The sequence below is a fragment of the Callorhinus ursinus genome, unplaced genomic scaffold, assembly GCF_003265705.2.
Source record: "Callorhinus ursinus isolate GAN/ISIS: 27379988/994484 unplaced genomic scaffold, GSC_fseal_2.0 scaffold32, whole genome shotgun sequence".
Taxonomy (NCBI): domain Eukaryota; kingdom Metazoa; phylum Chordata; class Mammalia; order Carnivora; family Otariidae; genus Callorhinus; species Callorhinus ursinus.
In genome coordinates this window covers 10,755,986-10,782,857 of record NW_027397094.1, presented here as the reverse complement: position 1 = coordinate 10,782,857, position 26,872 = coordinate 10,755,986, and the positions used below count along the sequence as shown (strand labels likewise).

Genomic DNA, 26,872 nt, shown 5'->3' with positions numbered 1-26,872 from the left:
CTCTCCTCAATAAATTTTTGATTTTGATTTGGGTATTTTTTTTTTAAATCCTTTTTAAAAATTATTATCCTGCTGAATGAAGTTAGCCTTGATATTTTGGATGCCTTTCTGTGTTCAGTTTACGGGGATAACACATTGAGCAGTGTGTTCTAATTGTTGCATTTCGGGTGAATATCTTGTAATGTTTGAAGTCAGACACGTTCCTAAACCCCTCTTCCCATCAACAGATGGTGGCAGCAGAAGCAAAGGAGAACATTTCCCTTACGAACAGGAAATCAAGTTCTTCGCTAAAGTACAGTATACAGTCCCATTTTGTTTTTGCTTCAGTATGTTTGTTTACCAAATATACTCTATAGATCTTTGCCTCTTTCCAGGGCGTGCTGGTCTACAAATGTGAATTCTGCAAGTAAATATTCTCTGGCACAGAAGTAACTGCTTGAATCATGTGGGATAAATTTGTTGCCAGGATACTTGGTCATACTTCAACTCCCTGTTCTTCCTGCCCGAATCCTCCAATCACTTCCATCTGTATGGAGTCTAATTCAAAGCTCCCCTTTTGGGGGCTTTTCTCAAATGACATAGAAGAAAAATATCGACTTCCTAATATGCGACGGTGGCTATGATTTAAAAAAAATTATGAGCATTTCTTTTATAAGGAGGAAAAGCATTTTTCATTTAAAATTATAAAATTTAAAAGTTTTACATTAGTAGAAGCTTTACCGTATAATCTTTATGGTGGGACCTCTGTCCTCGTTTTACAGATGAGGAAGCTGAGGATCAGAGAGGATAAACTGTTTATATATCCACTGGATCCATTTCTATTATTCGTTCCATTTAATAAGAATTTATCAGTAATCTGCTTTTTGCCTGGCACATTCATGACTTTCTTTCCGCTAGTAAGGGAAGGAGACAGAGGGTTGCAGATTCTCCACATTGGTTTCATTCACTTACACAGCATGTACTATGTGCCTAGCCTCTGTCAGCTGTTAGACTACATCCCAGCGATTACTCTCATGGACACAGAATGCCCTTGGGAAGTTTTCCTGTTTACAGTACGCTACAATTAACCGGAAGACTTAATGCTTTCTGTCAATTTACTTTCAAAGTACTTGCATTTGGTGGTTACTGTAGATCATTTGCAAAATGGCACGTTATTTCAATTGATTAATATTGGGCTTCTATTGTATGTTTTCAGCACTGTGCCCTTTCTGTAAGGGAGATTTCTCTTGTCTTTTCTTATCACTCAGTATACTGCTCAAAATCTGTATCAACCATCTCAAGTTTGTCTTGAGCTGCATATTGCTAGTTATTCTATTCTACTGGGTTGTAATGCCCCTAATAGCCAATTATTACAAGTGCTGTATTCATGGCCTCTAATCATACATTTAAGATACATTCTTGTATCGCCCTGTGTACTCAGCACCGGTAGTGATTTTGTTTGCAGATGCTTCATGTGGTTTAATTTCTTCTATGATTCATTCATTCACATATTTATTGAGTAGCTATTATGTGCCAGTCACTAAGTTCAAGCAATGTCACAACTTTCTAGGAAGATTACAAAACATTTATATTTTGCTATTATATAAATATGCTATACCACGTTGTAGGAAAAAAATGTAGTTAGACAGACTTGAGTTTAAACACTGCTGATCCAGTTATTATTACTTTTTTCATTTATTTTTTTTAACCAGTATTGATCTAATAGGTCCCGCAAAGTCCTGCGTGCTAGTGATCCAGTAGTAAACAAAACAGAGCCAAGAGTGGTCATAGAGACTAGGAGAGGGCACTAAGGGGAACAAACCCAGAAATGTCTGTTGTATATACCTTATAGACTTCTATGGAGAGAGACTAATTCAAAATCAAAGTGTTTTGTTTTGTTTTGTTTTTGTTTTTTGCAAATGATGCTATAAGAACACAGAATATGGGGGTTTTATCTAGTTGAGGAGGTCAGTGAAGGATTATCTGAGGGAGTGTCACTGGGCTGAGGTCTGCAGGAGTAGAGTGAATGGATTATGGGGTGTGGGAAGAGCATTTCAGGGATAGGGAATGGCATATGCAAAGCCTTGTGGTGCGAGCATACAGGGTGAAGAGGGGGAATTTGCCAAAGACCAGCAGCATTAGCATCCAGGAATCAGGAATCGCAAGTGGGCTTGGGGAGAGGCCAGGTAAGAACACCGTGGAGGTGGGTTGTGGGCAACGTGACTTTGAGTAAGTCGCTCACATTCTGCACCTCAGTTGACTCCCTATAAAACACGGGTGATGACACTTGCCATACAGAGAAGTTGCTAGAAAAAATGAAATGCCAGTATGTCAGTTGCGATCTTCACACTTAGTAGAGACTCCATAAATGGTAGTTGTTGATTATTTTTGAACCGATCGGGCACTGAACCACATTAGATGAAAATGCTAAGAATATTTCATTTTAAAAAGATATTGAAAGTAATTCCAAACTGTTGAAAATTTGGTGTATTCCCCATAATCAGGTTCTGTCTCATGTATGCACATGTGCATATGCACGCACACACACACACACAGGGACCGGAGATAGGGTGAGATTTAAGAGAGGTGTGCTCTAAAATCCTGCCGACTAGCATGGCTACGGATATTGGGTGACCTGCTGGGTGTGGATAGAACTCTGATTGCTCCAGGGCCTCAGCCCACTGTGTAGATTTGTTCTCTTTTCCTTTCTTTCAGGTTGTTCTTCCTTTAATTGATCAGTATTTCAAAAACCATCGTTTATACTTCTTATCTGCAGCAAGCAGACCTCTCTGTTCTGGAGGACATGCATCAAACAAGGAGAAGGAAATGGTGACTAGGTAAACAGCTACATAAAATAAAGACTGTTGTGGAGTGAAGTGTATTTGCATTGCAGAAAGAGCTGCTGGGTACCTTGAAACGGGAGCACGTATAATTCCCCCCCCCCCCCCCCCGCCTCCCCCGGCTTCCTGACCCCTGGCCCTTTGGAATCCAAACACTGTGAGGAGGAGGATGCTCTCTGCAAGTTAATACATGTGTTCTAAATGTTGAGTTCTTCTCTTTTGCTGCTAAATATAATGGTGAATGGAAGGAATAAGGCAACCAGTACAGAATCCACAAGTAGAGGCATGTCCGGATTAGTATTTGTGATAAATGCTGCTTTTCACATTCCTTCCTTTAAAATTTCTCCGGATCTATTATTTTTGCCAAAATCTTGAAAAATACAGGCATTTTTCTGGATTGTAAAATCCCATTTACAGAAATTATCTTTTACGATGTTTGTTTGAAAATAATGACCACTTGTGGAAGAAAATGACCTAAAAATATGTACTTTCTGAAGCTTTGCCCTCACACCACTCAAGCTGGTATCTTAGCCATGCTTTCTTCATTTCTCTTTGAACCTAGGTAGTCCTCATAGATTGATTTGTGATTCTGCTGGGTATTTCAAGTCTGAGTTTGCAGAATTCTGCCAAAATTTAGTACGCGTGAGATTCGATTACTCAGCAAATCTATTTCTGTATTACTAAATCGCACAGGAATCGACACCAAGCCCTTAGATTGTGTCTGAAAAATAAAATTTATATAAAAGTGAGTAACCTACACGAAGCAAGATACAAGCTTTCCTTGGACTTGACTTTAGTGATCTGTGATGTCATGTGATATAAGATTGCAACAGGGTTAAAAATGGCCGCAAACTTCCTCAAATAGTGATCTTCCTGTCAAGTTGGTAAAACCGATGATAGTTAAGGAAACAGAGAATCCATCCAGGGGCATACTTTGTTTCCACCAACTTTGTTACCGGAAAAAGAGGAGAGAGGGGCTACTTTCCAAGACGTGAACCCCCTTCCCCTTCTCCCTTTGGCGTGGTCTTCTTTCCCCAGGAGAGAGAGGCCCATCCCTCTGCATTTCACAGGCTCACCATCCCCAGGGGACTGGGAGGGTCTCAGCAGCTAGAAAATGCCAGGGCATCAAGTTACCTTTAAACACCCTGCAGCCCTAACTGCAAAGTCTCCTCACACCCCACCCCACCCCCCAGCCTTTCATAACAACAGCTTTGTTCCCAGAGTTGTTGTTGATGTAGCTGTCACTCAATTACGTAAACTAAGAGACAATGCCGTCAGAGACTGTAGGAAAAAAATACAAGTATGCAAACTCTGTTCTTCCCCCTCTCCTGTATCATGTTTTATCTTCATTACGTTTCATTCTTAGAACTGTTCCCTGACCTCAGAAGTAACTAATTTTCCTTTGCCGACTCTCCCTCACAGAATAAATCAGAAGAGCATTGTTATTCTGTGCCAGCCTCAGTTAATGTGGTTTGGGGGCCTGAGGTACCCCCTTCTTATTAACACTGCACCAGAATGTTTTCCATAATGTCATCTTCAGTTTTTCTTCACCTCCTGGAAAGAGGGTTGGCAAAGTTTACTTTTCCCTTTGCCGTTTCCAAAAGAGAAATCCGTCTAAAATAACAATATACAGGACTGAGACACACACTAATAGGAGTAGATTAATTTCATCACAGCACCTGTGCACCAAACGTAGATAAATTTAACCTCAGAAAAATTTTGGAATGAAAAAATGAATTAAGGTAATAATAAATTATGGCACATGCAAAATGCTGTCCAGTCACTAAAAGTATGCATGCAAATATGTAATAACCTAGGACAATGATTACTTAAAAAGTAAAATACATATTTAAATAGTATACATCTAGATTTTTTTAAAAAACCCATATTTGTATATGTAGAAAAATACTGGTAGGGAAGAAACTTGATTTTAATAATTGTTTTCATTGGGGGAAGTATAGTAGATATTTTTTCTTACTACTTTTGTATATTTTTAAAGTTTTTAAAGTGAAAAACCTTTTATAATCATAAAAGTGTGTTTTAAAACAACCGAAATCACCATCAAACTAACAAAAACCGACTAAAATTTTTGTTTGCTATGTTAAAATGGAATCACTGAGATTTATAAATGTGTGATTTCTTACCACTTCAGTTAAATATTACTTCAGTGAACAAAATTGGTAAAAAAAAAAAAAATAGGATAAAACCCGACAAAAAACACTGGCCCTGCTACTGTGGATAAGCAGTCATGCCTTCATACACAGGTTGAACACTGAAGTGATCATTTTAATTTGTATTTAACAGTTGTGTGTAGCAATAGTTCTGTGGGTCTAAGTTAACTTGCACATTTAAGAACGGGTTGTTTCCATTGGATGTTTAGATACTTCCTGGCATTAGACCTCATGTACTGAGCATTTACTCTATGATCATGTGTGTGGAAAGGGGTGAGGTGTGGCCTCTGCACTCTGGGAGTGTATCTGGCAATAGCTGGGTATGTGAGTAGAAATATAAGTCTAGAAGAAAGCCATGCAGTGCTGTGGGATTCCAAGTAAAATGAGGCCACACTGGATGGGTGTGGACAGGCTAGAGATAAGGGAAAGCCATGATAACTCACAATTGATCTTAGAGAACATGTAGGTCATAGATTCAGAAGGGAGACTATTTTCTACATGTAGATAATAGCATAGAGAGTGTAGAATGTAGTAATTTAGGGGCAATGTGGGTTATGTAGATTCCTTATGGAATACTCTAATTGACATTAACTGCCAGAATAAGGCATCATCTTCCTTTTTTCTTTTTAATGTTTACATTTAGTCTTTTTTACTTAATTCATTAGCCCTAGGAAGCCATTGAGATACAGGGCAGTCCGGCAGCAAAAGCAGGATGGAGAAGAATCAGCTTGCTAGGAGGCTGTGACAGCAGTGCAGGCTGTTGAGACAGACCTGCTTCCTCAAATGGGTGGTTCTACCCACTGATTCATTCAGCACGTCTTTTTGAACGGCTGCCATGTGCAAGGTGCTGTCCTGGGTTTGAGGATGAACAAGCACATAAAACAATGCGGTTCCTAACTCCAGTGCACTTCAAAGTGCAGCTGAGTAGCCGCTTACATGTAGAGCTAACCACTTAGTAAGTTGTGCTGAGTCATGGAAACGTACATAAAGGTCCGGGAATATAGAGAAGATACACGTGCACAGTGGGGCTGGATATGGGAAGCATGGATGAGAGAAAATCGCAGGACAGGGCAATGAGTCCTATGGAAGGTAGGAAGAAGGAGGTCAACATGGTGCTGGAGTTTCGATGATGAGTGGTTGGAACAATATTGGTGGTGACAGCAAAAAGAAATGACAGAACTGGTTTTGAGTAGAAGACGTTAAATTTGGGTAGGAAATCATTGAAGTATATAAGGAAGTAGTAGCAGGTCATTCGGCTGGAGATGTCCAGCCAAAGGTTGGAAATGAGAGTTTGGTGTGGGTGGAGAGACCAGAGCAAGAAATGACACGTTCAGAGATTGTACCCCTGTGATGCTCCAAGTTCTGAAAGCAGATGAGAAGGGGAAATGGAGAGAGAAGCAAAAAGGTCTGAATAAACTTGGCGAATTATTCCGTCTGAAGGGTTTTCAGAAGTGGGCTCTTAAAGAACACTGACAATGATTAATTGGAGAAAAAGGGGAAATGCATTGCTGTAAAACAGAATTCCGAGTTTCCCAGATTGAAATAGTCGATGATGCCACGTACCGCAGAGAGCTCTTCAGGATGGAGGTTGAGAAGGTGTTATTAGATTTGCTGATTGGCAGGTATTGAGACTACCTAGGGAGCTTTTCAGTAGAGCAATGAGGTGAAAAGCAAAATGACAAAGCAAGGCATCAAAGCTAAGGAAGTGTAGATGCATTATAAATTCTTAAGCATGTTAGTAATGATGGGATATACGGTAAGGGAATAACAACATTATGGAAAATATTTTTGGAGAAAACCATACGCCAAAGCTTCGTAATGAAACCTTATAGTCAGGATAGAAACTACAATCTGAAAGTGGATGGCACAGGAGAGGAAAAAAATATGATTTGTCTTTTAGGTGCACTTGGTTTTCTACATATCTGTATTTCTCTCTGGTAGCACATTGGCCACTGATTAGGAACAAGTAAAGTTAAGAAGCAGTTGTTACTATAAGAAGTCATTTTTCTCAGACATTCAGTATCCAACAGAAGGTGATACAGAGCAGTTCTGTTTTCCATCACAGCAAAATGTCCTAGGTCCGGATGAATTGGTTTAGAACATGATCCTAGTGTCCTAAATTCAACATTATCTCCATATGTTTCATGCAGACCTAGAGTCTCAGGAAGTGCCAAAGAGACCACTTAAAATAGGTTGGTATACATGTAGAGATCCAAAATGTGTACAACTCTTAAGAAGTTATCACTCTCTTCGGATGGGGACAGACCTTTGTTGAGTTAGCATGCATAGGGCTCAGTGGATGAGGGCACCTGGAAAAGGTTGCTTTAGGTTTATTGTCTTTTTTTTTTTTTTCCTTACAGTATACACAGATGAATAATAATGCAGCTCAGGAGGCTGATGTCTTATTTTAAATTCTAATATCTACTTGAACAGATCATTGTTTTCAAAACTTTTAGAACTGCTAGGAGATTTCTCAAGACCTCAAATTCACTTAGACATTTGTCGATGAATGTTCTCTTGGAAAAGCTATACAATGCCCTATATAATTAATTTTCATTCTTACCTTATTGGCATAGTTACTGAAATGAGAAATGGTAGCCAAAACTTCGTGTTAAGAAGGTCAGTATCACCAAGGTGATTCCCTGTCTCCTTTCTCCCATCCTGCCATGAGCACGTAACTCCATTTTTTTTTCCCATGGCATTGTGTATATCCTGACGAGTGTACGTCTGCACACCGCTGTTCATGGGAGAACTTTGCAAGACAGGATGGGACAGTCAGAATATAGCTGTTTCCATCATTGGAACAGTCAAGCTGGGTGTGGGTAGCACCGTATGAATGGATCGTCAGGGCTAGAGCTTTGGTAAGCTCGGGTTATGCAGATCCTGTGCTCTCCCCAGAGCTCAGGAGAGAGTGGGTAGATGTGACACTAGTATCAGTTGGAATATGGAAGGATAGGTGTCATGGTGGAGATTTGCCAAAGAGTTCCCCTTCCAGCTTGGACTGGCAGGGGAGAAGGAGCCCTGGGTATTAGCAAAGGTTTGTTGGAGTGGACTTGTCCCATGCTGAATCCTGAGGGGTGGGTAGAAGGGAGTGTAGCAGGGAAGTGAGTGAAGAGTATTCCCAAAAATACTTAGAAGGAGCCTACTAGACTGTGGCCTGGTGACCAGCCAGGTCAGTAGCAAGTCTTGCCCAGGATTCTGGGGTCTGATGTGCGAGTTAGCGCATACCAGCGCTATCATGCTGAATGCAGGCCACCCTTCCTTGCAGTCTCCCCCACTACTGATCCCCAGGGAGGACACAGAGACCTAGAGGAGCTAAGAAACCAGCTCAGCTCAAGCCTTAGCACTGAGATCCCTTGAAGTTATCCCATCTGTAATGTTTATCAGTTGTTCAAATTCTCTCTCTCCTTCACTGTGTTCAGATTCACGGGATGCTTTGTAAGGGGTGTGGTCACAGTTGGAAAAAAGGAAAGTTCAAGTGATAAACATACTGAAACTTCAAGTAACCTTTTATGCCCAGTGTGCCATACTTCTGGTTTTAAATAATGTCCATGACAACAATAACAAATATTCTAGAATTCCAGTGGTTACATTTGGGCAGATAAAATTTAAGTGTGTTCCTTGTGGTATTTGAGTAGTTTTATTCTTGTGGAGTTCAGATAGATGGCTTTTATATTAATTAGCTTTGCTTTCAAGTTTTTTTTGGTTTCTTTACTTATAATATGTGCTTTTTTAACCATGTTTAAGATACGCACTCAGAGATTCTTTCTTTAATACCTTTACTCCACATTCTGCTCAGAGAATTGATTCTTTCTGCGTGACATCATGTTGCTTTTTCCTGCTCATATATCAGCTGTTTATTTTTCTTTTTTTTTCTTTTTTTTAATTTTATTTTAATTTCTCCCTGTCTTTTCTACCTTCCCTCCCCCTTTTTCCCCCTTTCTCTTTTGTTTTTCTTTTGTCTTCAGCCTATTCTGCAAACTTGGAGTTCTTGTCAGGCATAGGATTTCACTATTTGGTAAGGAGACCCTTGAAACGAATACGAGCATGGCCATCACTTGGTTTTCTTTGCCAGTTTTGCACTGTGTTGTGTGCTGCTATGTTGCATGAATGCATGTTTGCATGGCTGCATGCATGGTCGTCATAGGCCAAGATAAGGTCCTCGAGGTTGTTTGTAAGTAGCATTATCTGCGGTGAAATTGAAGACTGTAACTTTTTCATGCTGGTCCAAAGCACATTTGGGAAAATCAAAAGGTTTATTATGAGAGAGAAAAAATGAATGCAAGTGGCAGCTTCTGCCGTATTTTATTTCAGAGGGGTGAAGCAGAACTGGGCCCTCGAATTTGTCTATTTCTAATAGATTGCAGAATGAGCTGTCAGAAATCAAAAAATTTTAACTGCACTTATTTTAATTTTTTTTTTTTTTTTGTAATGCTCTTGACTACAGATCTGCATGTTGACTGCATTCCAGACATTGGAGCTTCGTAGTAGAGACAGTGAGGCAAGGACTTCACTTGGCAAAAGGGACTTTTCGAGCCCATTTTTGTTTGTGTCTGGGTATTCTGTTCACGTAACTGAGGTCCACCCATCCGAGCACCTGCTTTTGGACACTTTCCACAGGTCCTCCTTGGTGTGGGGCTGTAGGACCCGAGAGAAACTGGCAGAATTTGTATTTTTATTTCCTGTCTCTGCTTTTATAAACCACAAAAGCAAACTTCAGCCCTGTGCACTCCAGGTGATGAGACAGTGTTGGGGTAATATCGGTCATAAAATAGTGAGTGTACCGATACACGTGTTGCAAGTTCAATTCCGTTTACAGGAAAAGCTAAGGATTATGTCATTTCTTTAAAAGCCACAATGAATGAACGGAGGAATAGGTATGTGTATGTATATATCTTCACACACACACACACACACACACACACACACACACACATTTAAGTCCTTTAAAACGGTCTATTTTTTGAGAAATGATAGTTTCTGGATATAATTCCTTAGACCTCTGTTTGGTTGCTAATTTTATTAGATCCAATATTTGGTGCTCTTAAATTTAGTAATTGAAAGTTCTATTTCATTTAAATTGCCTGAGTTTTTGCATTAATGTTTCAGTTATCCCAAATCAATGTGCAGATTATCTTCAAGATAATTTCTAGTTTACTGACCTTTGTTTGACTTCTCTTCAACATAGAAAAATTTCTGTGAACATTGTGGAGACAGAATTATACACTCTTCAACTTTCTTGTAATAACAGTGGATTCAAGTGTCCTCCGTTTGTCTTATTACATATCATTCTGACAGGGACCCCTTTTCTCAAGTGCAGTGTTTGCATTCTTACTAATGAGCATAATAATACTTTCTTGTGTGCTATTTCTAACTTCTTGCATATTGTAAATTCTTGGTTTTCTATGTTACATTTCACTATAATTTTCTTTAAAATTTTTTGAGGTATTCCATATATAGAACAAAGTACACAAATCTTGAAGATAGCTTAATGATATAGTTTGTTGAAATTTTCCATATATATATGGATCAAGACATAGAACATTTCCAGCATCTCAGAAGCCTCCCTTGTGCCATTTTCCAATTTATTATCTTCTGCAAAGAAATTATATGTAGACCTCCATTACCGTGGGTTAATTTTGCCTATTCTTTAATCTCCTGTTTTTTTTAAGGGTCCAGTAATTGAAGATAAATGCACAATAAAACTTGTCATACCTCGACTTTAACATCCATTCCATCCCTCTATGATGCTGATATCACATTTAGGCACTGTATCTTAAACTCCTTAGCCTTTAAATACTATTACTTTTATTTTTAACAGGCATTTACTGGAGAGCTACTATGTGTCTTTGCCTCAAAAGTGTATTTGTGTGTCTTCTTTATATTATTCTAGCCTCTCTTGTTTTCATTGTTTCAAATTTTGCTTGACATTTGCCTGTAAAGTAATACAAACTTCAAGAGGCCTTCATTAATCAAACATTTTCTAATACAGACTGGTCAAGTTATTGGAATTTTAAGTCTTATCCATGTCATGTCTACACTTGACAGTTATAACCTGACTTTAGACACTAATAGGATGTCCCGGGAAAATAGTGGGCTTCAAATAAAAAAACCTAGATTTAAACCTAGATTTAAACCTAGATTTAAGTGCTGTATTTGCAACTAGACCAGCTGAATGATTTAGATAAAGGACTTGACTTCTCTGAACTCTTGTTTTTCTTTTTTTTTGTCATTTTTAAAGTAGGTTAAAATGACTCCTGATCTTAGAGATCAGTTGCACATAACTGGTCTAATGTAGGGTAATGAATGCTCAAGTGCTGTGGAAACTTTAACTGTCCAGCTTTCAAATCTAAGGGATTCCTAGTCTTATCTGCACAGTTTTTATTTAGATAAATCAAACTACAAATGAACCAGACTAGGGGACTTGGCTATTTAAAGTACCTGTACAATGAAGGCTTTATAATCTTCCCATTTCCAGAATGCAATGGAAGTGGTATGCCAGTTATTTATTTTTGATGTATCAGTTCTGCCATTGTGGATTTCCTTAAAGAGAGAGACCTAATGATATATATATATATATATATACACACACACACACACACAGTGGTCCTTTATAGTCCTATTAATCTCTTATTTTTTTCCCTTCTCCCTTCTTTTACATGATACCATTTTTCCATATTCTGATGGAATAAATGAATAAACTGATAATCAAAATGTTTTTCCTGTACTGACTTAGTTCAAAACACTTTTTATGACTTAAGCTAAGGGTAAATTAAGATAGTTTGAAATGGAGGTTAGCAAAGAAATACTTGGGCTTTGTGTCTTATGAACAATGAGCAAAGATAAAGATGTAGAAAGATACACATTAGCCTTCAACGTATCAGGAAGGTGAGATTGGAGACACAAGGGGGAACATTAATGTAAACCAACAGACAGAATACTTGTGGTGAGGTCAGGGTTTGATGAGTAATGGACTGTTTATTCCAGGCTGGCTACCAAGTTGTCGTTGTACCTCCAGACCTTATCTGTAGTGGAAACTTATCTGATATATTGAAGATTCCCCCAATTTTGACTTCTCTTTGTGTATGTCTTTTACCTACTTTAAGATATGTTCTAAACATTGAGGCACACTAAGAATTAAAGAGATCAGTCATGTTTTTATGTTTCATATATTCTTTTTGAGGTGTTTAAGCTATTTCATTTTATATTTGAAAAAGGTAAGTTTTTTAAAAAGGGGAACAAGCCCTTTTCCCCCACAGAACAGTAGTTCTGGTATATCCATTAAAGTGCTTTATGGAAAAAAATAATAAATAAATTAGTGTCTTCATAATATATAGATAGGCTTTCTGTTTGAATTCTGAAATGCTTGTCAGTGATTGTAAGTTGGTGCACTCTAGTATTTTAGAAAATTGGTTAGGGCGTAGATAAGACCCAGGCAAGTTGAGAAGTAGTAAGGATCCCATTGGCCATTTTCAAGGACCCATTATTGATTAATGGAATATTGCTTTTAATCCCATCATTTTATCCCACTTTTACTAAGTGGAAATTCTGATTACTAATGTCAAGGCAGTTAGAAAATACATAAGCCCTCCTATTACAGCCCATTTAAGCCTTTCAGTCAGTTTTACAGGAAGCAGAATCCGTAACGAAGCCTCCAGCAGGGACAGAGATGGTACCACAAGTGTATGCATGTCAGGGCTTCTTAAGGGCTCTATTTTTAGATATGAAAATAAATCTAATGCTTTAATGACATGCATCTGATGCATCCATTCAATAAACATTGACTGTGTTCTGCTGTGTGGGAGGCATGCTTTCAGGCTGTGGGGATAGGAAAATGAAGATTTCTACACCTGTGCACTGCAACCAGGCCAGTCCAGGCATTTGTCCCCGGTCCTCCTCCAAGAGCAAACTGACCATTCTCTCTGAATCCCCTCTTGCTCTTCCAAACCATGCTCCACAACAGTTCAATCTTCCCCAAACCCAGTCTCTCCTGTCACACTCCTGCGTATTCAGTGGCTTCCCTTTGCTTGAAAATAAAAAATCTGAATCTGGCCACAACAGTGTTTCACAAAGTGTCCCCAGTGTACTACTTCATCCTCGTTTCCTGGCACTTTCTCACTCTCGATGGTTCTACCTAAGTGGCCCTCTTTCTGCTTCTTCAAAGTGTTGTATTCCTTTCTGCGCAGGGTCTTTGCACATGCTATAATTCCTGACTGGAATGGGGTCTCCAGACATAGCAGTCACCTCTCTGGTCCTCTACACCCATAATGGAGTAAACCGCTCATCCTTCAGACTTCAACCTAAATATTACCTACTCTGTCAGGAAAACCTCCCCCAATCTCCCTTTACTCCCTCCCCCTCCTATTACAACATTCTCACAGCTCCCAATACCTTTCCTTCATCTCAGTGATGATGTCACCAGATTCACATGTCTCACTCACACAAACGTCTCCGCTCACTGAGGGCTTATTGTTGTATCTGAGGTCTGGCACATAGTACATATTTATCAGTATCTGATGATTGAATGAGTGAACGAACTAGGTCCTGCCTTCAGGAAGCCCAGCCCACAGTCTGATAGAGAAGAGTAGACACTAAGAACGATGCAATAAGAGCTCTTGATTTTAAACTTTCTTACATTCATGAATAACTGAAATTTTACTTTTTTTTCTTATGAGATTGTGAAAAATGTAGTACCCAGTTCTCCTACAATTTATAAGAATCACATTTTTTTTTTATTTTTTTATTCCTTAAGCTGTACGAGAAAACACTTAGGGCACTTACACTGAACAGGAAGTAACACGTTAAGTAATGACTCTTCAAACATGATCGTTAAACCCGACCAACAGGTGATCCTTTCAGCTACAAGAACGATTTGAGAAGGCTGTCACCAAACAGTTGTCATTTGGAGGCCTTTTCTACTTTCCCATTTTCTGGTGAATTTTTAACATATTAACGAGAGAGCAAATTGTCCAGAGTTACTGGAGAGTTTCCAAATTTGGCTGAGAGACTTCTAGAAAGGCCTGGACTCCAGCAAGCCCTCAGTAACATGATGAGCACAGCACTCCAAAATTTCTTCTGGTTTGACCTCAGTGACCCTAGAGCCCTGTGTGGCACATCATTCACTCCACTCCAGTATTAGCCACAGGACCATTGAACAAGATAAGGATTGTCATGTATTTAAATGAAGCAGTAGTTCTTGTTAAAATGTTGGGTTTTCTCCCTCCAGGTGGGGATGCCTGATTTAAACTGCTGCCTAAATCCTAATGTTATATTTAGAAGAGTTTCAAGAGTGAAGTTATTAATATAGTGGATTCTATCAGTTGGTATCTCTCCCTGATTAAAAAATTAGTGGGTTAAGTTTATGTTGATCCATCTGTTATCTGCCCACTCCCAAAACCCACTGAGGTGTTTAAAATGAGGACTATCTCGTATCAGGAGATATCAGAAAATTAGTCCATGTACGTATTATCCTTAAGAAGGTTCAGATTGTGCTTACTTTTGTTTCCTAGGACACATAATGAAAGGAAAATTAAAGTATTCAGAGTCTCTGAGGACTGTGCCTATCAAAGAACTGAACCTGTCATTATGCTGGGTATCTAATGGCTCAGTTATGCACAGTCTGCTACTTTTGCTGATTATTGTTGTCATGGCTTGAGGACCATTAAGGTCTTTCCCTAACATAACAATTCTATGGTTATGTTAAAATACCAGAGTTAAAAACCTATAATGAGGATCACATCAGAAAACAGTATTAGAGCAATACAGATGTTTCTTTCCCCTGTACATATTTCTATGGGAGAGAATGTCCTGACTTTGGAGTAAATGAATAGAATATGTAATTACGTAAAATATGTCTTCAGTTTAACTGAAACTTCTCACCAAGTTAAAGTTTCAGTAATTTTATTCAGTCCAGGATTGCAGATTTCAGAAGGAATAAAGTCATTGGCACTTTTCAGTTTCTCTCTATCCCCCCCCTAATTTGAGAGAAGTTTGTATCTCTAGCATAATTTTATTCCTCATTATTAATGAGGATTCTGCCAAGATTAATCATTTCTTCAAAGGAGAGAATGCAGTGCGGTATTGCCATGCAAGAAAAGTGAGGTAGAAGAACGAAACTTAGAATGGTGGTTACTGCTTTCCCAGTGGAGGGAAAGTCCCTTCTGATAATACTCCGTACATCAGATGGCAAAACAGAAGCAGGCCATCATATGTCACATTGTGGATAACACTAAAAGCTCCTGAGATACAGAGACCATAAATTAAAAACCACAAAACAATTTGGGAGTAAAATACAAAGAATATTTTGACTCTAACATCTTTAACTTCGTTATTTTTATTTAGAGAGTTATTGTATGAGAGTTGGTACAATGATTTTAAAAACTGGACGCTGGCCGTCTGTCGCTGTTAGACTCAGGTATAAGTTATGCTTTTAATTATGTACCTTTTATGCTTACACACTGATGCAAACACACAATCTTAAAGACAAATATGCAATCCATAGGTGTTTCCCTAGGTGTTTAGAGGTGATGCAGGTATGTTTGAAGCCAAAGGAAGTAGTTTGGACCTTAAAAGAGCGTCAGTTGAAAAGTATCAAACTTTTGGTTTTTATTCTAGTCTGAGCAGTGAAGCAATTACACATAGTTAAATATTTTGAAAATACAACCATCACTTTAAAATTTTACCATTGTACTACACGTTCACTTGTCTTTCCTGTTTTTACTGATAGCGTGATTGACATTTCTGGTGATGGTGATCTGGAGAGCCTGAAGAAGGGCAGGATGTGGGCAATTCTTATTTTATTTAAAACTCCTACTGCAAGCTTTAATCTCTTCAAGACTAACCATTAGTTAGGCTTTTACCTATGCTGATAGAATAGATGCTTTTGCTTGGTGTACACCACAAAATGTTGAAGATTCAATTAATACTTTTCCTCGATCTGTTAGGATCCTTTCTCCACCACTTTTCACACTGAGATGTTGCCGTTCAAAGTTATACTGCATCTCCTATGGGGCACCCCGCCTCACGGGGCTTATGGCTTGTGACTTTACAATCACAGAACTTTCACATTCACCATATGCATTTTAATCTGACTCACAGAACTTTTCTGGCCACTGGTACAGTTTCCTCCTCTTCACAACCCACAAGATTCAGTTGAATGCCTGCTGTAGGCCAGACACTGTCCCAGGGGCTGGCCTACAACAAAAGTCCCACCTCACGAGTTCTTACGAATGGAGGTTTAAAATGCCCCAACCGCTCCTTTGGAAGAGGGCATGGTCAGGCTTAGGACAAAGTACAAACAAGGTCATCTATACGAGGAGCCCGCAGACTGTAAGGGAAAGGGGAAAAGAACTGTGAGTTTTAGGATGAGAGTGAAGGGTCAGCCTCTCTGACTTGGTGCTAAATAATAGTTGCACATTGCTGTGTATCCCATCTTCCTCCTGGGCCTTTGTCTTTCTCCTTTTCTGTGCTGCATTCTCCTTATCTTTCCCACTTCCAAACATTGGAGGCCCCGAGACCCTTTTTCTTCTGTGTTTATGCACATGCTGACTTATTTCATTCAGGCCCACAATTTTTGAAAATATCTGTATGCTTATGGTGCCCACATGTATAGCTCCAGGTGAGATCTGTTCCCTGCATCCCAGATTTGTGTACCAACTGCCTGTTCTGCCTCTCTACCTGAGATCAGCAGGCCCATCATACCCAACCTGTCCAAAGAAGAGCGTGCTACCTCCCCCCGCCCCATGCTGCCCCTCTTCTCTCTCTTGTGGCTCCTTTCTTGGGCTCTTTCCGCATCAGGAAATCTTACCGCCATTCACCCGGTTGCTCACACCAAGTGCTCACCCACACAGTCTTGGAGTTTTCTTTAGCTCCTTCCCGTCTCATCTCATGTTCAGGCCATAAGCATATCTTTAAAATAAATTCTTCACTGCGGATATCCTAATCCAAATTCACTGCCATCAATTCTCTGAGTCTAGATGACTCTAGTAGATTCCTAACCGACTTTACTTTTGCCCTTCCAGAGTTTTGCACATGGTGAATTAATCCTTTTAAAATATAAATCAGATCCCATCCTGTTCAAAACCTTAAGAATGTCTCCCTATTGCACTTGAAAAAAAAAAAAAATCAAAGTTCTTGTGCTGGTTGCAAGGCTCTAGAACCTGGCCACTCCCTTCCTCTCTACCTCATAGGGTCCTTCTTTCCCCTGAATCTTGATCATGCATTAGCCACCTCCACTTCCTTGCCTGGAACACCAGCTCCATTTTCTGCCTCCGACCCTTTGCACATGCTGGTCCCTCTGCCTGGGTGCCTTCTCCCAGATCTATGCATGATTCATTCCTTCATTCAAATGTCTGCTCAGGTGCCACCTTCTTAGAAAGGGCTTGGTGACCACTCACCCTATTACTCTGTCCAGTTGCTCTAATCCCTAGCCCCTGACATATATGAATATTAATTATATAACATATACTCTAAATTATTTAATTATATATAATTAATATAATCTACAAATATAAAATACTTATTTTGGTGTAGCCTGATACTATGTTTCCTATTGATTTTTTTTCTTAAAATTTTATTCCTTGTGTCCCCCATTAAAATGCAAGTACCATGAGAACTTTCTTTTACTTATTACTGGAACTTTGAGAATGCCTGGTATTTGACAAGTATTGATTGAGTGAATGAATCATTAAATGAGTAATACTTCTACGGACCAAAGTGAAAGCTCTAAGACTGCCACTAATCAGTAGACAAGGATGTAACAAATTCTGCGTTTCTGCTGATTTTGTCTTCATTATTACCAGAAATTCTGAGAATCAAAGCACAAGAAGAATGGAACATTTTATTTAAGAACTCAGAGTCTAGCAACGAATACCTTATTTTTTTTTTTCTTATTTGTATCGTATCACTAAACTGGCTTATCTAGGTTCCAAGGTAGTTGTTATTTTTCATGTATATTTCATTCATCTTAGACTCTTTTTTGCACAGAGTATAACATACTCAAAAGTTACAAAAACTTACATTCAAATAGGAGTCATTAATCTCGGCCCAGGAAATGACTTTGCATATTATAAATAGGAAAGTATAAAATGAGGAAGTAACACTAGCACACTATATTGTGAGTGGTCAAATTACTTTGTAACTTTGGATTCATCATTTTGTTTATTTGCTCACATGTATCTTTATCACAGAGTAGAATGGACATAGTAATTGCATAATTCATATTTCTGTACTTTCTGATAAAACATGCCAATCAAAATGGGTGAATTTCATCTGACTTTCAAGAAAAGTCATCCCCATTTCAATCATCTCATAAGAAGAGGATTTAACTTCTTCAGCCACCGATGCTTATTTGCAGGACAGTTTGGTAGTTCTTTTTTTACCAAAGACCAAAAACATTCAGGCGCGTTAATTCATCTTAATGCAGAGACACTTGGGTAGTTAAAAGGGAGTTAAATTTATTAGACTTTTAGCCCACCTCCTTTCCTAAACATAAGAGTTCACTTTAAAAGTTGACACACAATATGACTTAGAAAGAAGATGAGCCAGTATGGGGAGGCGAATATATTTGAAGAATTCAGTTAAAGCACCTCAGCCTGGCACAACGCTTTGAATGCTTCTCGAGTATGTCAGCTATTTGATGAGACATGCTTTATCGCTTTTCTCCTTACATTTGCATAACCACTTTTGAGCAGAAAAACCGCATGATTTCAAACTTGATCATCAGAAAATCGTTTTAATTGCGTTATTATGGAATTGTACCACTGGCTAATTTTTGGTACACAAATCTTACTAGAAAAGAACAGTGAGAAATCCTCAGGGCAATTTACACAGCCTTCTTTTTCCTCTTTAGGAAATGATGCCACATCAATTGTCAACTGCCTTCATATTTTGGGTCAGACTTTGGATGCCAGGTAAGTGGATACATTTTTGTCTACATAACTGTAGGAATGCTACACAAGAATATGAAGACTCACCTTGTCTCTTGATTTTATTCTTTGGAATTGTAATAAAGACTTAAGTGTGGGTGAAAAAATATTTTGTAAATGACGGATACAATGGCATTTTATTATTTTTATGATCTTGTATAAATTGTTATTCACATTTCAAGTAATTTCTGTAGCAGCTAGGAACGTAACGGAGGGTTGAATTGGGAATGTATCACGTGAAGTAGAAACGGTAAGCTCCAACTTGAGAAGTCTTAGTAGCTTCCGGGTGTGGTACCATTGTGCTCTGCATTTGTGATACCATTTAGCTTTACAGGAACGGGGTTTTATTCTTATTTTACAGATGAGTAAAGTGAAGCTAAAGATTGCATACCAAGTGTGGAAGTAGACTAATTCCCAAGTGTGTGTACTGCGCTTCTGGCAACATGACTGGAAATCCAATAGGTTGCCTAAATACAAAATCAGTGTATCTCACAGAGTTGATTCAGCCTTTAAGCCATATGTGTATTTCATTTATTATCCAGGATAAATCTAAATAAAAGTTCCTAAATGTCTCCTACAGAGAATGTGCCATGATGCTCTTTATTTATTTTCATGTTTAAAATTTTATGTGAGGCATTTTGTATAATAAATGAAAAAAAAAAGTAGGTGCTATTATACACCTTCATTTCCTACTAGACTTGGTGGTATTAGAGGGTCACTTCTGTACAAGGTTCAGCCTTTGGAGGCTCAGTTAGCTGATTGCCACACTTAAAGCACAAAACATCCCTATCATTTGATGACTGGGTTGAGCTGGGATTAAATGTTTCTTTCCCATACAGTGCCTCAGGAAACATTCTGGTTGTGTTGGATTTGGGATTAACTCAACTGGCTCAAAAGCCGTGTTTTGTCAGAGTATAAAACAAATACTCTCAAAATTTGAAAATACTGGTAGAAAATAGAAAGCATTAGCACTGCCTTTTTGATTGGGGTCCTAAGTAAGTTGACTCTGAAGGCATTTAGGAAAGGTGATGCATTTACAGAGTGATACTGCTTGTAAGTTCAAGTACACTGAAAAAATTGGGAGTGAATTAAAAAGTTTTAGTTGACTGAGTGGCTGTAATGGATAAATAGAGAGTAGAAGCACGTTTTATTTGTATTCCCACTTGCTCCTTTCGCAAGGTGTATGTTCTCCCTTCTTTCCTTCCTAGGACCGTAATGAAGACTGGCCTAGAGAGTGTTAAAAGCGCGCTCCGAGCTTTCCTGGACAACGCCGCGGAGGACCTGGAGAATACCATGGAGAATCTCAAGCAGGGCCAGTTCACCCACACCCGAAACCAACCCAGAGGTGTCACTCAGATTATCAATTACACCACAGTGGCTCTGTTGCCGATGCTGTCATCATTATTTGAGCATATTGGCCAGCATCAGTTCGGAGAAGATCTGATCTGTATGTAAATCTCTTAGAGTTTCATTATCTAATAGTACAATGAGAAATGATAAAAGCTCTAGTTACTCATACACTGCCTACTCGTTAAACTGCGCTTGTTTTTTCCCCCACATTAGGTTGACATTTGAGTTATAGAAACCATTCTTAAAGAGATAGATCCCTGAGTCACGTGGCTTTACAGAAGGGACCAGTAAAGGCGGTGGTTGTGGGCACTCACTGCCATCTTGTTGAAGTGCAGGTTCTCCAAATTTTACTATTTCTGTGTTCTCTCTTTCCATGGAATTTTTCCTGTGCAGTTTGAGCATGGGACATGCAACGTTAAATGTTTTTGAATTATATCTGAGTCAGTGCTGATTGTTTGTACAAGCTGTTTGTACCAACAAATATGAAACTACGGAGACAAAGTCTGTGTCTAAATCATTGGTCTACTAGGGTGGCTCACATATTTTTTGTTTATAGGCTTCAGTCTATTTTCATGGGGGATTTAATCAGCTGGTTTTGCCTGGAATTCCATAATTATTAAAAATATTCGCTTGGGGCCCCTGGGTGGCTCAGTCGTTAAGCGTCTGCTTTTGGCTCAGGTCATGATCCTAGGGTCCTGGGATGGAGCCCCGCATCAGGCTCCCTGCTCCGCGGGAGGCCTGCTTCTCCCTCCCCCACTCCCTCTGCTTGTGTTCCCTCTCTCGCTGTGTCTCTCTCTGTCAAATAAATAAATAAAATCTTTAAAACAAAAAAATCCACAGATTGCTCAACCCAGTGTGGAAATACAAATAATATCAGACCTGTCCCAGTTTCCTGCTGATATGAACATGAAAGAAGATGTATGTCCTTGTTAAACAGTCAAGTGGGTCTTGACTGCAGACACACCTCTCAGACCCTCAACCTTGTAGGTCTCCCAGGTGAAGCAGCACTCTGGGTGAAAACCACTGCATTACTCAGTGGGTAACACAACTGCTACTCGCCAAACATTTCCTTGAACCATTATAGGAACCTTGCTTACATTGTAGTGTAGCATGGAAACAGGTCTGGATGTGATCTTTTTGGAGAATGATTTCTCCATTCCTATCATGGTAGATTCTCCAGGAAATAGTAGAAGAATTAGAATTAGAAATCCAGGGTTCTTAGATTTTTTTTTTTTTTTTTTTGCCTCTTAAACCTGTCTTATTGGATCATAGATCATCTGTAAGGTTTTATTTTATTTTCTGGCTTCACTATAGGATTGACTTACTTATGCCTTGAATGTCAGGTCAGAAATTAACTCACTGCCTCCTTCAGCATTGTCATTACTGTTCATTTAGGTGTTAAAATAAAAGACCCAATCTTTATGTACCTTCAGAACAGGAGACAAAGATCTGTCCTCCCAGATGGTCTTGTGCTTAATTGTATTCTCGAAGAAATCCTTTTTTCTTCTATCTAGAGAAAAATTATAAAAATAAAATGCTCCTGAGAATGTTCTAAATAAATTATAGTACATTTCAGCTCCTTAAAGAAAAGAATTGTATTTGAGAAATAGTTTTTATATTTCATTTTACCTATTTGTTCTAATTTTTCTTTTTTTTTTAAATGTAAAAACATTAGTATGCCCTCAGTATGGAATTTTGGTTTCAGCCTAAACTTTCTTAGGACAACATATAAATAACAAGTGTTTTTGTTCTTGTTTCTGTTTTTCCTTAGTGGAAGATGTACAGGTGTCGTGTTATAGAATTCTGACTAGCTTATATGCTTTGGGAACCAGCAAAAGTATTTATGTGGAAAGGTAAGCTGTTAAAAGTTTAACTTTGTATTAATAGCTGTTTCAAGTGTTATAACTATTTCAAGTCTTTGCTTTATCAGTTTTTCCTTAGTTATAAACTAAACAACCAGATAACAAATTGAATTCCTTGGGAGTAATTGAACAATCTTTAAGTTAAATTTGAATTGATATAGTAAGAGTCAATTAAATTATGTAGAGAAAAGGTAAAGCAATAATGGTAAAGATCATATTTAATGTAAAGATTAAAGAGAGTGTTTATGAGTTTTATGAAGGAGTTTGCTAGAACAGTTTCTCATTAGATATCTGAAAAGGAAAATAAGCATAAACATTGGCAGTTATTAGGATGAGGTTTATTTTTGCATGTTCTTACGTTCAAGAGGAGATTAGCAGGTGATATGGACAGGTCAAGACAAAGACCCTACTGCATTTAAAATAAGGGGTCACTGGTAATGAAAACATAAGATTTCTGTGAAAAAGAGAAGAGAAAAAGAGGGCAGTTTTTTTCAAAGGCTAAAGAAAATGACATTCAGAGAGAAGACTGATAAATAAATAAATGAAAGTATATTCTGATGGAATAATATTGAAAAGAGGTAAATTCTCCCCAAATTAATCGATAGTTAATTACAATAAAATTTGAAGTAGAAATTTGCTTTTTATTGAACTTGACAAAATAATTTGAAATTTCAGTTGAAAGAATAACTCATGAGACTAGCCAATAAAATTTTGAGATGAAAAAAGTAATGGAAGGATACTCATTGGCCTACCAAATATTAAAACTTATAAAGTATCAATAATTAAAATAGGGTAGCAAGTGGATAGAGATAGGACAGTAAATCAATGTAAAAGGATAATTGGATTCACGCTGCATATTGTTTACCTGCATATTTTTTTCTTTGGATAGATTTATTTATTTTGGAGAGAAAGAGCGCTTGAGGGGAGTGGGGAGAGGCATAGGGAAAAGGGGAGAGAATCTTAAGCAGATTCCCTGCTGAGTGTGGAGCCTGATGCGGGGCTTAATCCCATGAACCTGAGATAGTGACCTGAGCTGAAATCAAGAGTTGGACGCTTAACTGACTGCGCCACCCAGGCGCCCCTTATCTACATTTTCAGTTAATCTCTATTTTCATATGATTTTTCTGGCTTCAAAATATTTTATACTAAGGAAGTTTTATAATTTATAGAAATGTTACTTTATTTTTTATTTGTAGGCTGTTTTTTCATTTCCGTAAATGCTAAATCTATGTTCACAGTTTTCTGCATATATTTATTTTTATTTATTTTAGCTGTATTCTTAGAATTTAGAAATGTACGTTAAAGAGACATATATTAGACATAGACTAGAGGATTATGATACACATCTCACTGTCTTTTCAGAAAATTGTTTCAGTTGACATTGTTAAGTTTTACAAGAGGATCCTTATTTCCTTACGCTTTCCTCATTTCTGATTATTATTCTTTTTTCTATTTAAAAATATAGTAGTTAAAAATGGAATTCCATTTTTCTTTTCACATGCATTTCCCTAGTTCCTGGTTCCTAGCCATTTTTTGTGTGTGTGTTTTCTTTGCCATTTTTATTTCTTTATTTTTTAAATTGCCTTTTATATCTGTTATACATTTTTCTCTTAATGTGTTGGTGATTAATGAATTTTATTTATTAAAACTATTACCCTCGTGCCTATTATTTCTACCATCTTTGTGACTTTTAGCGTTTTCATAACTTTGTAGTGATTATGTATAAATGTATGTACAGATAATGTTTTATGACATGGGAGTTTTGATTTTTATTTGACCTGTCAATTATTTCATGGGTTTTTATTCCCCCTTAGTTTAATATTTTTAGACAGGTTATACCGTTCTCATAACAGCTAGAAATTCAAATATTTATTCTCTTAGGTTCTTCATCCTTTCAGTTTAAATTTAGCTTTTTAATCCATTGCTCATTCAATAAATACTAAATGCCAGGTTCTGTGACAAGCAGTAAGCAAGATGGATGCCTATTCTCAAAGAGCTTATACCTAATGGGGAAACAGAAAAAAAAAAAAAAAAAAAACCCACAACAGATAAAGTGGAAAATGTAATACTGCCAGGTTATCATGTGTGAATAAGCACACAATAAAGAGAATGACATGGGGTACTCAAGACTGTATGTTTGAGAACATGATTTTTTAAGCTCCGAACTTTCCTCCATTCAACAGAAAGCGGGTAGTAGATAAATCAGGTATAGACCGGTCTGTGTTGGATGGCTTCCGTTTTCTCTATGAAGTGTGCCTCCGCCAAGTGATGGTTGAGAAAGGAAATGTAAGAAGTTCGAGGAGAGTGAAGTGAAGTGATCCTCTCTGGAGGAAGAAGGGAACTTACTAGAAATGAATCTGAATTTCATATTTCTCTTTAGTGTTACGTAGAATTCATATTAAATGTTTAAAATCATCCACCACATGGAAAGTATTGATTTTTAACTGAAATGTAGTTGGCATACAAAGTCACATTAGTTTCAGGTGTACAGCGTGGTGATTGGACTTTTCTATGCATTACTCTGTGTTCGCCACCATAAATGTAGTTACATGTATCACCGTGCAACATTATTGCAGTATTATTGACTTTATTCCGTATGCTACACTTTTCATCTCTGTGACGTATTTTATTTTGTTCTTTTTCAAGATTTATTTATTTTAGAGAGAGTGAGCGCAACGAGTTGGGGGGGAGTTAGGGGCAGAGGGAGAGAATCCTCAAGCAGACTCCCCACGGAGCGTGAATCCCTGCCTGGGGCTCAATCCCACAACTCTGAGATCATGACCTGAGCCAAAATTAAGAGTCGGACGCTTAACCGACCAAGCCACCCAGGTGCCCCTCTGTGACTTATTTTATATCTAGACGTTTGTGCCTCTTAATGCTCATTACCTATTTCACTTGTCCCCCCAACTCCCTCCCCAAGTAGTGATTTATCAAATATTTCTTTTATCTGCTGATTTAAAATAAAACCTTCATCATATTCTGAGGTAATATATTTACTAGATCATATTTCTAGAATCTCCATTCTGTTCTATTATTTGATTTTTTAAATGATTAGATCATTACCATGTAGCCTGAATTGTTAGTAGTTTGTAATACATTTTAATATCTGGCAGTCCAGACTCTCTCATTGCCTTAGCAGTACTGTTGCTGTTTCTTTTCTTACTTCTGGGTTTTGTGGGTTTTTTTTTTTTTTTTTGGATAAAATTTGGGATCCTTTTGTTAGGTTCTAATTGTTTGCAATTATAAAGTCATTGGGGGAGATTATAAAAATGAAAATCAAAAGATGAGTAAAAGATATTTTGAAAAAAATGAAAAAGTGACACCATAACTGAGAAAAATGTAGATATTGGGACTCCTGGGTGGCTCAGTCAGTTAAGCATCTGGCTCTTGATTTTTAGCTCGGGTCATGATCTCAGGGCCTGAGAAGGGCTTTGTGCTCAGCAGAGTCTGCTTGAGATTCTCTCTCTCCCTCTACCTCTCCACCCAATTGTGCGCTCTCTCTCTCTCTCTCTCAATAAATAAATAAAATCTTTTAAAAAAAAGAAAAATGTAGATATTTTAATAAGACTCATCTAAAAACAATTGCTATTTCCAGAATACCAACACAAATGATCAGAGTTGGTCTGGGAATTACTAATTGAATCGAAAATTTGAAGTAAATGATTAAATAGGTCACATGAATTATTAATGAAATAAAAGGACTTATCCAGTCAGATGTAAGGAAATAAATTACTTTGGGGTCATACAGGAAACATTTTAGGCTATTAAATTCTTGAGTAAATATACTCCCATTATTTTCAAACATATATTGAACTCATTATATGTGCCAGAATTTTTGCAATTCTGCATCCCTATTTTTAGGTGAGGAAAGCAAAACATTAGAAAGAGTGAGTAATTTTCCTGTAGTGACACAAATATTAGGAATAAGTTTGGAACTCAGGTCTATCTGAATCAAAGCCTGTACCCTTTGTAATTTCTTGATATCCTAAATTATTTTTAACAATGAAATGCTACTCAGTGTTTGAATTAAACTCTGTGTTATTGAATGTCATTCTATGAAGGGATATTTTCTCCTAGCTGACTAAATGCCTAATCATTTTTAATTACAATATTAGGCAATGAGGCATTGTTAATTTTAAGTAATCATATTTTTCAGTTAGAAATTTAGGACTACCTAACTGAATAATGTAATCTTTTCTTAATTAGATACATTTTGTTGACCTTGAAAATAAAACATTTATATACAATAATTTAAGGAGGTCATAATATGCTGAAATAACTCTCATATTGTTCTACATTTAATAATGTGCCAGTGAATCCTTGGATGCCATAGGTAACTGAGGGAGAGAGAATTTTTGTCAGTGGCAGGGGGAGCTTTGGGTCAGACCCTGCCCTGAATCAACTGATCACAGAATGATTCCTTACGCTTCTTCCTTCCCTTAAAAATGATAAATCATTTTGGAGTGTTATTAATAGTTTTTGGCATTTATTATGTCTTAATATTTCTTAGCTGCTCTGAAATTACTTCTATATAGTAAATTGTGTTAGTCTATTGGTGTCAGTACTTTATTTTTTTAATGTTTATCAATGCATTTATTTACCTAGCAAGAATTCTTCATCAGGTCACTATGTTTAAAAAAGGAAGATGTAAAGAAAGAAAAGAAAGCAAAGCAAAAGAAATGTCCAAACTTGTGGGGGGGGGGGGGGGTGGATTTGACAGGGTTTTTCTTTGAATTTGGTCTTCT

General features: G+C 37.7%; 1 protein-coding gene across 1 annotated transcript in view; it reads left to right on the top strand.

The window, feature by feature from the left end:
- RYR2 (ryanodine receptor 2) overlaps positions 1–26,872 on the top strand; it is a 728,853-nt gene that overhangs the window by 577,913 nt on the left and 124,068 nt on the right. The window contains exons 61-66 of the mRNA XM_073878937.1: positions 228–292; positions 2,695–2,816; positions 8,959–9,008; positions 18,840–18,900; positions 20,124–20,362; positions 22,037–22,118. Of these exons, the coding sequence (XP_073735038.1) occupies positions 228–292; positions 2,695–2,816; positions 8,959–9,008; positions 18,840–18,900; positions 20,124–20,362; positions 22,037–22,118 (619 nt within the window). The remainder of the gene's footprint in view (positions 1–227; positions 293–2,694; positions 2,817–8,958; positions 9,009–18,839; positions 18,901–20,123; positions 20,363–22,036; positions 22,119–26,872) is intronic.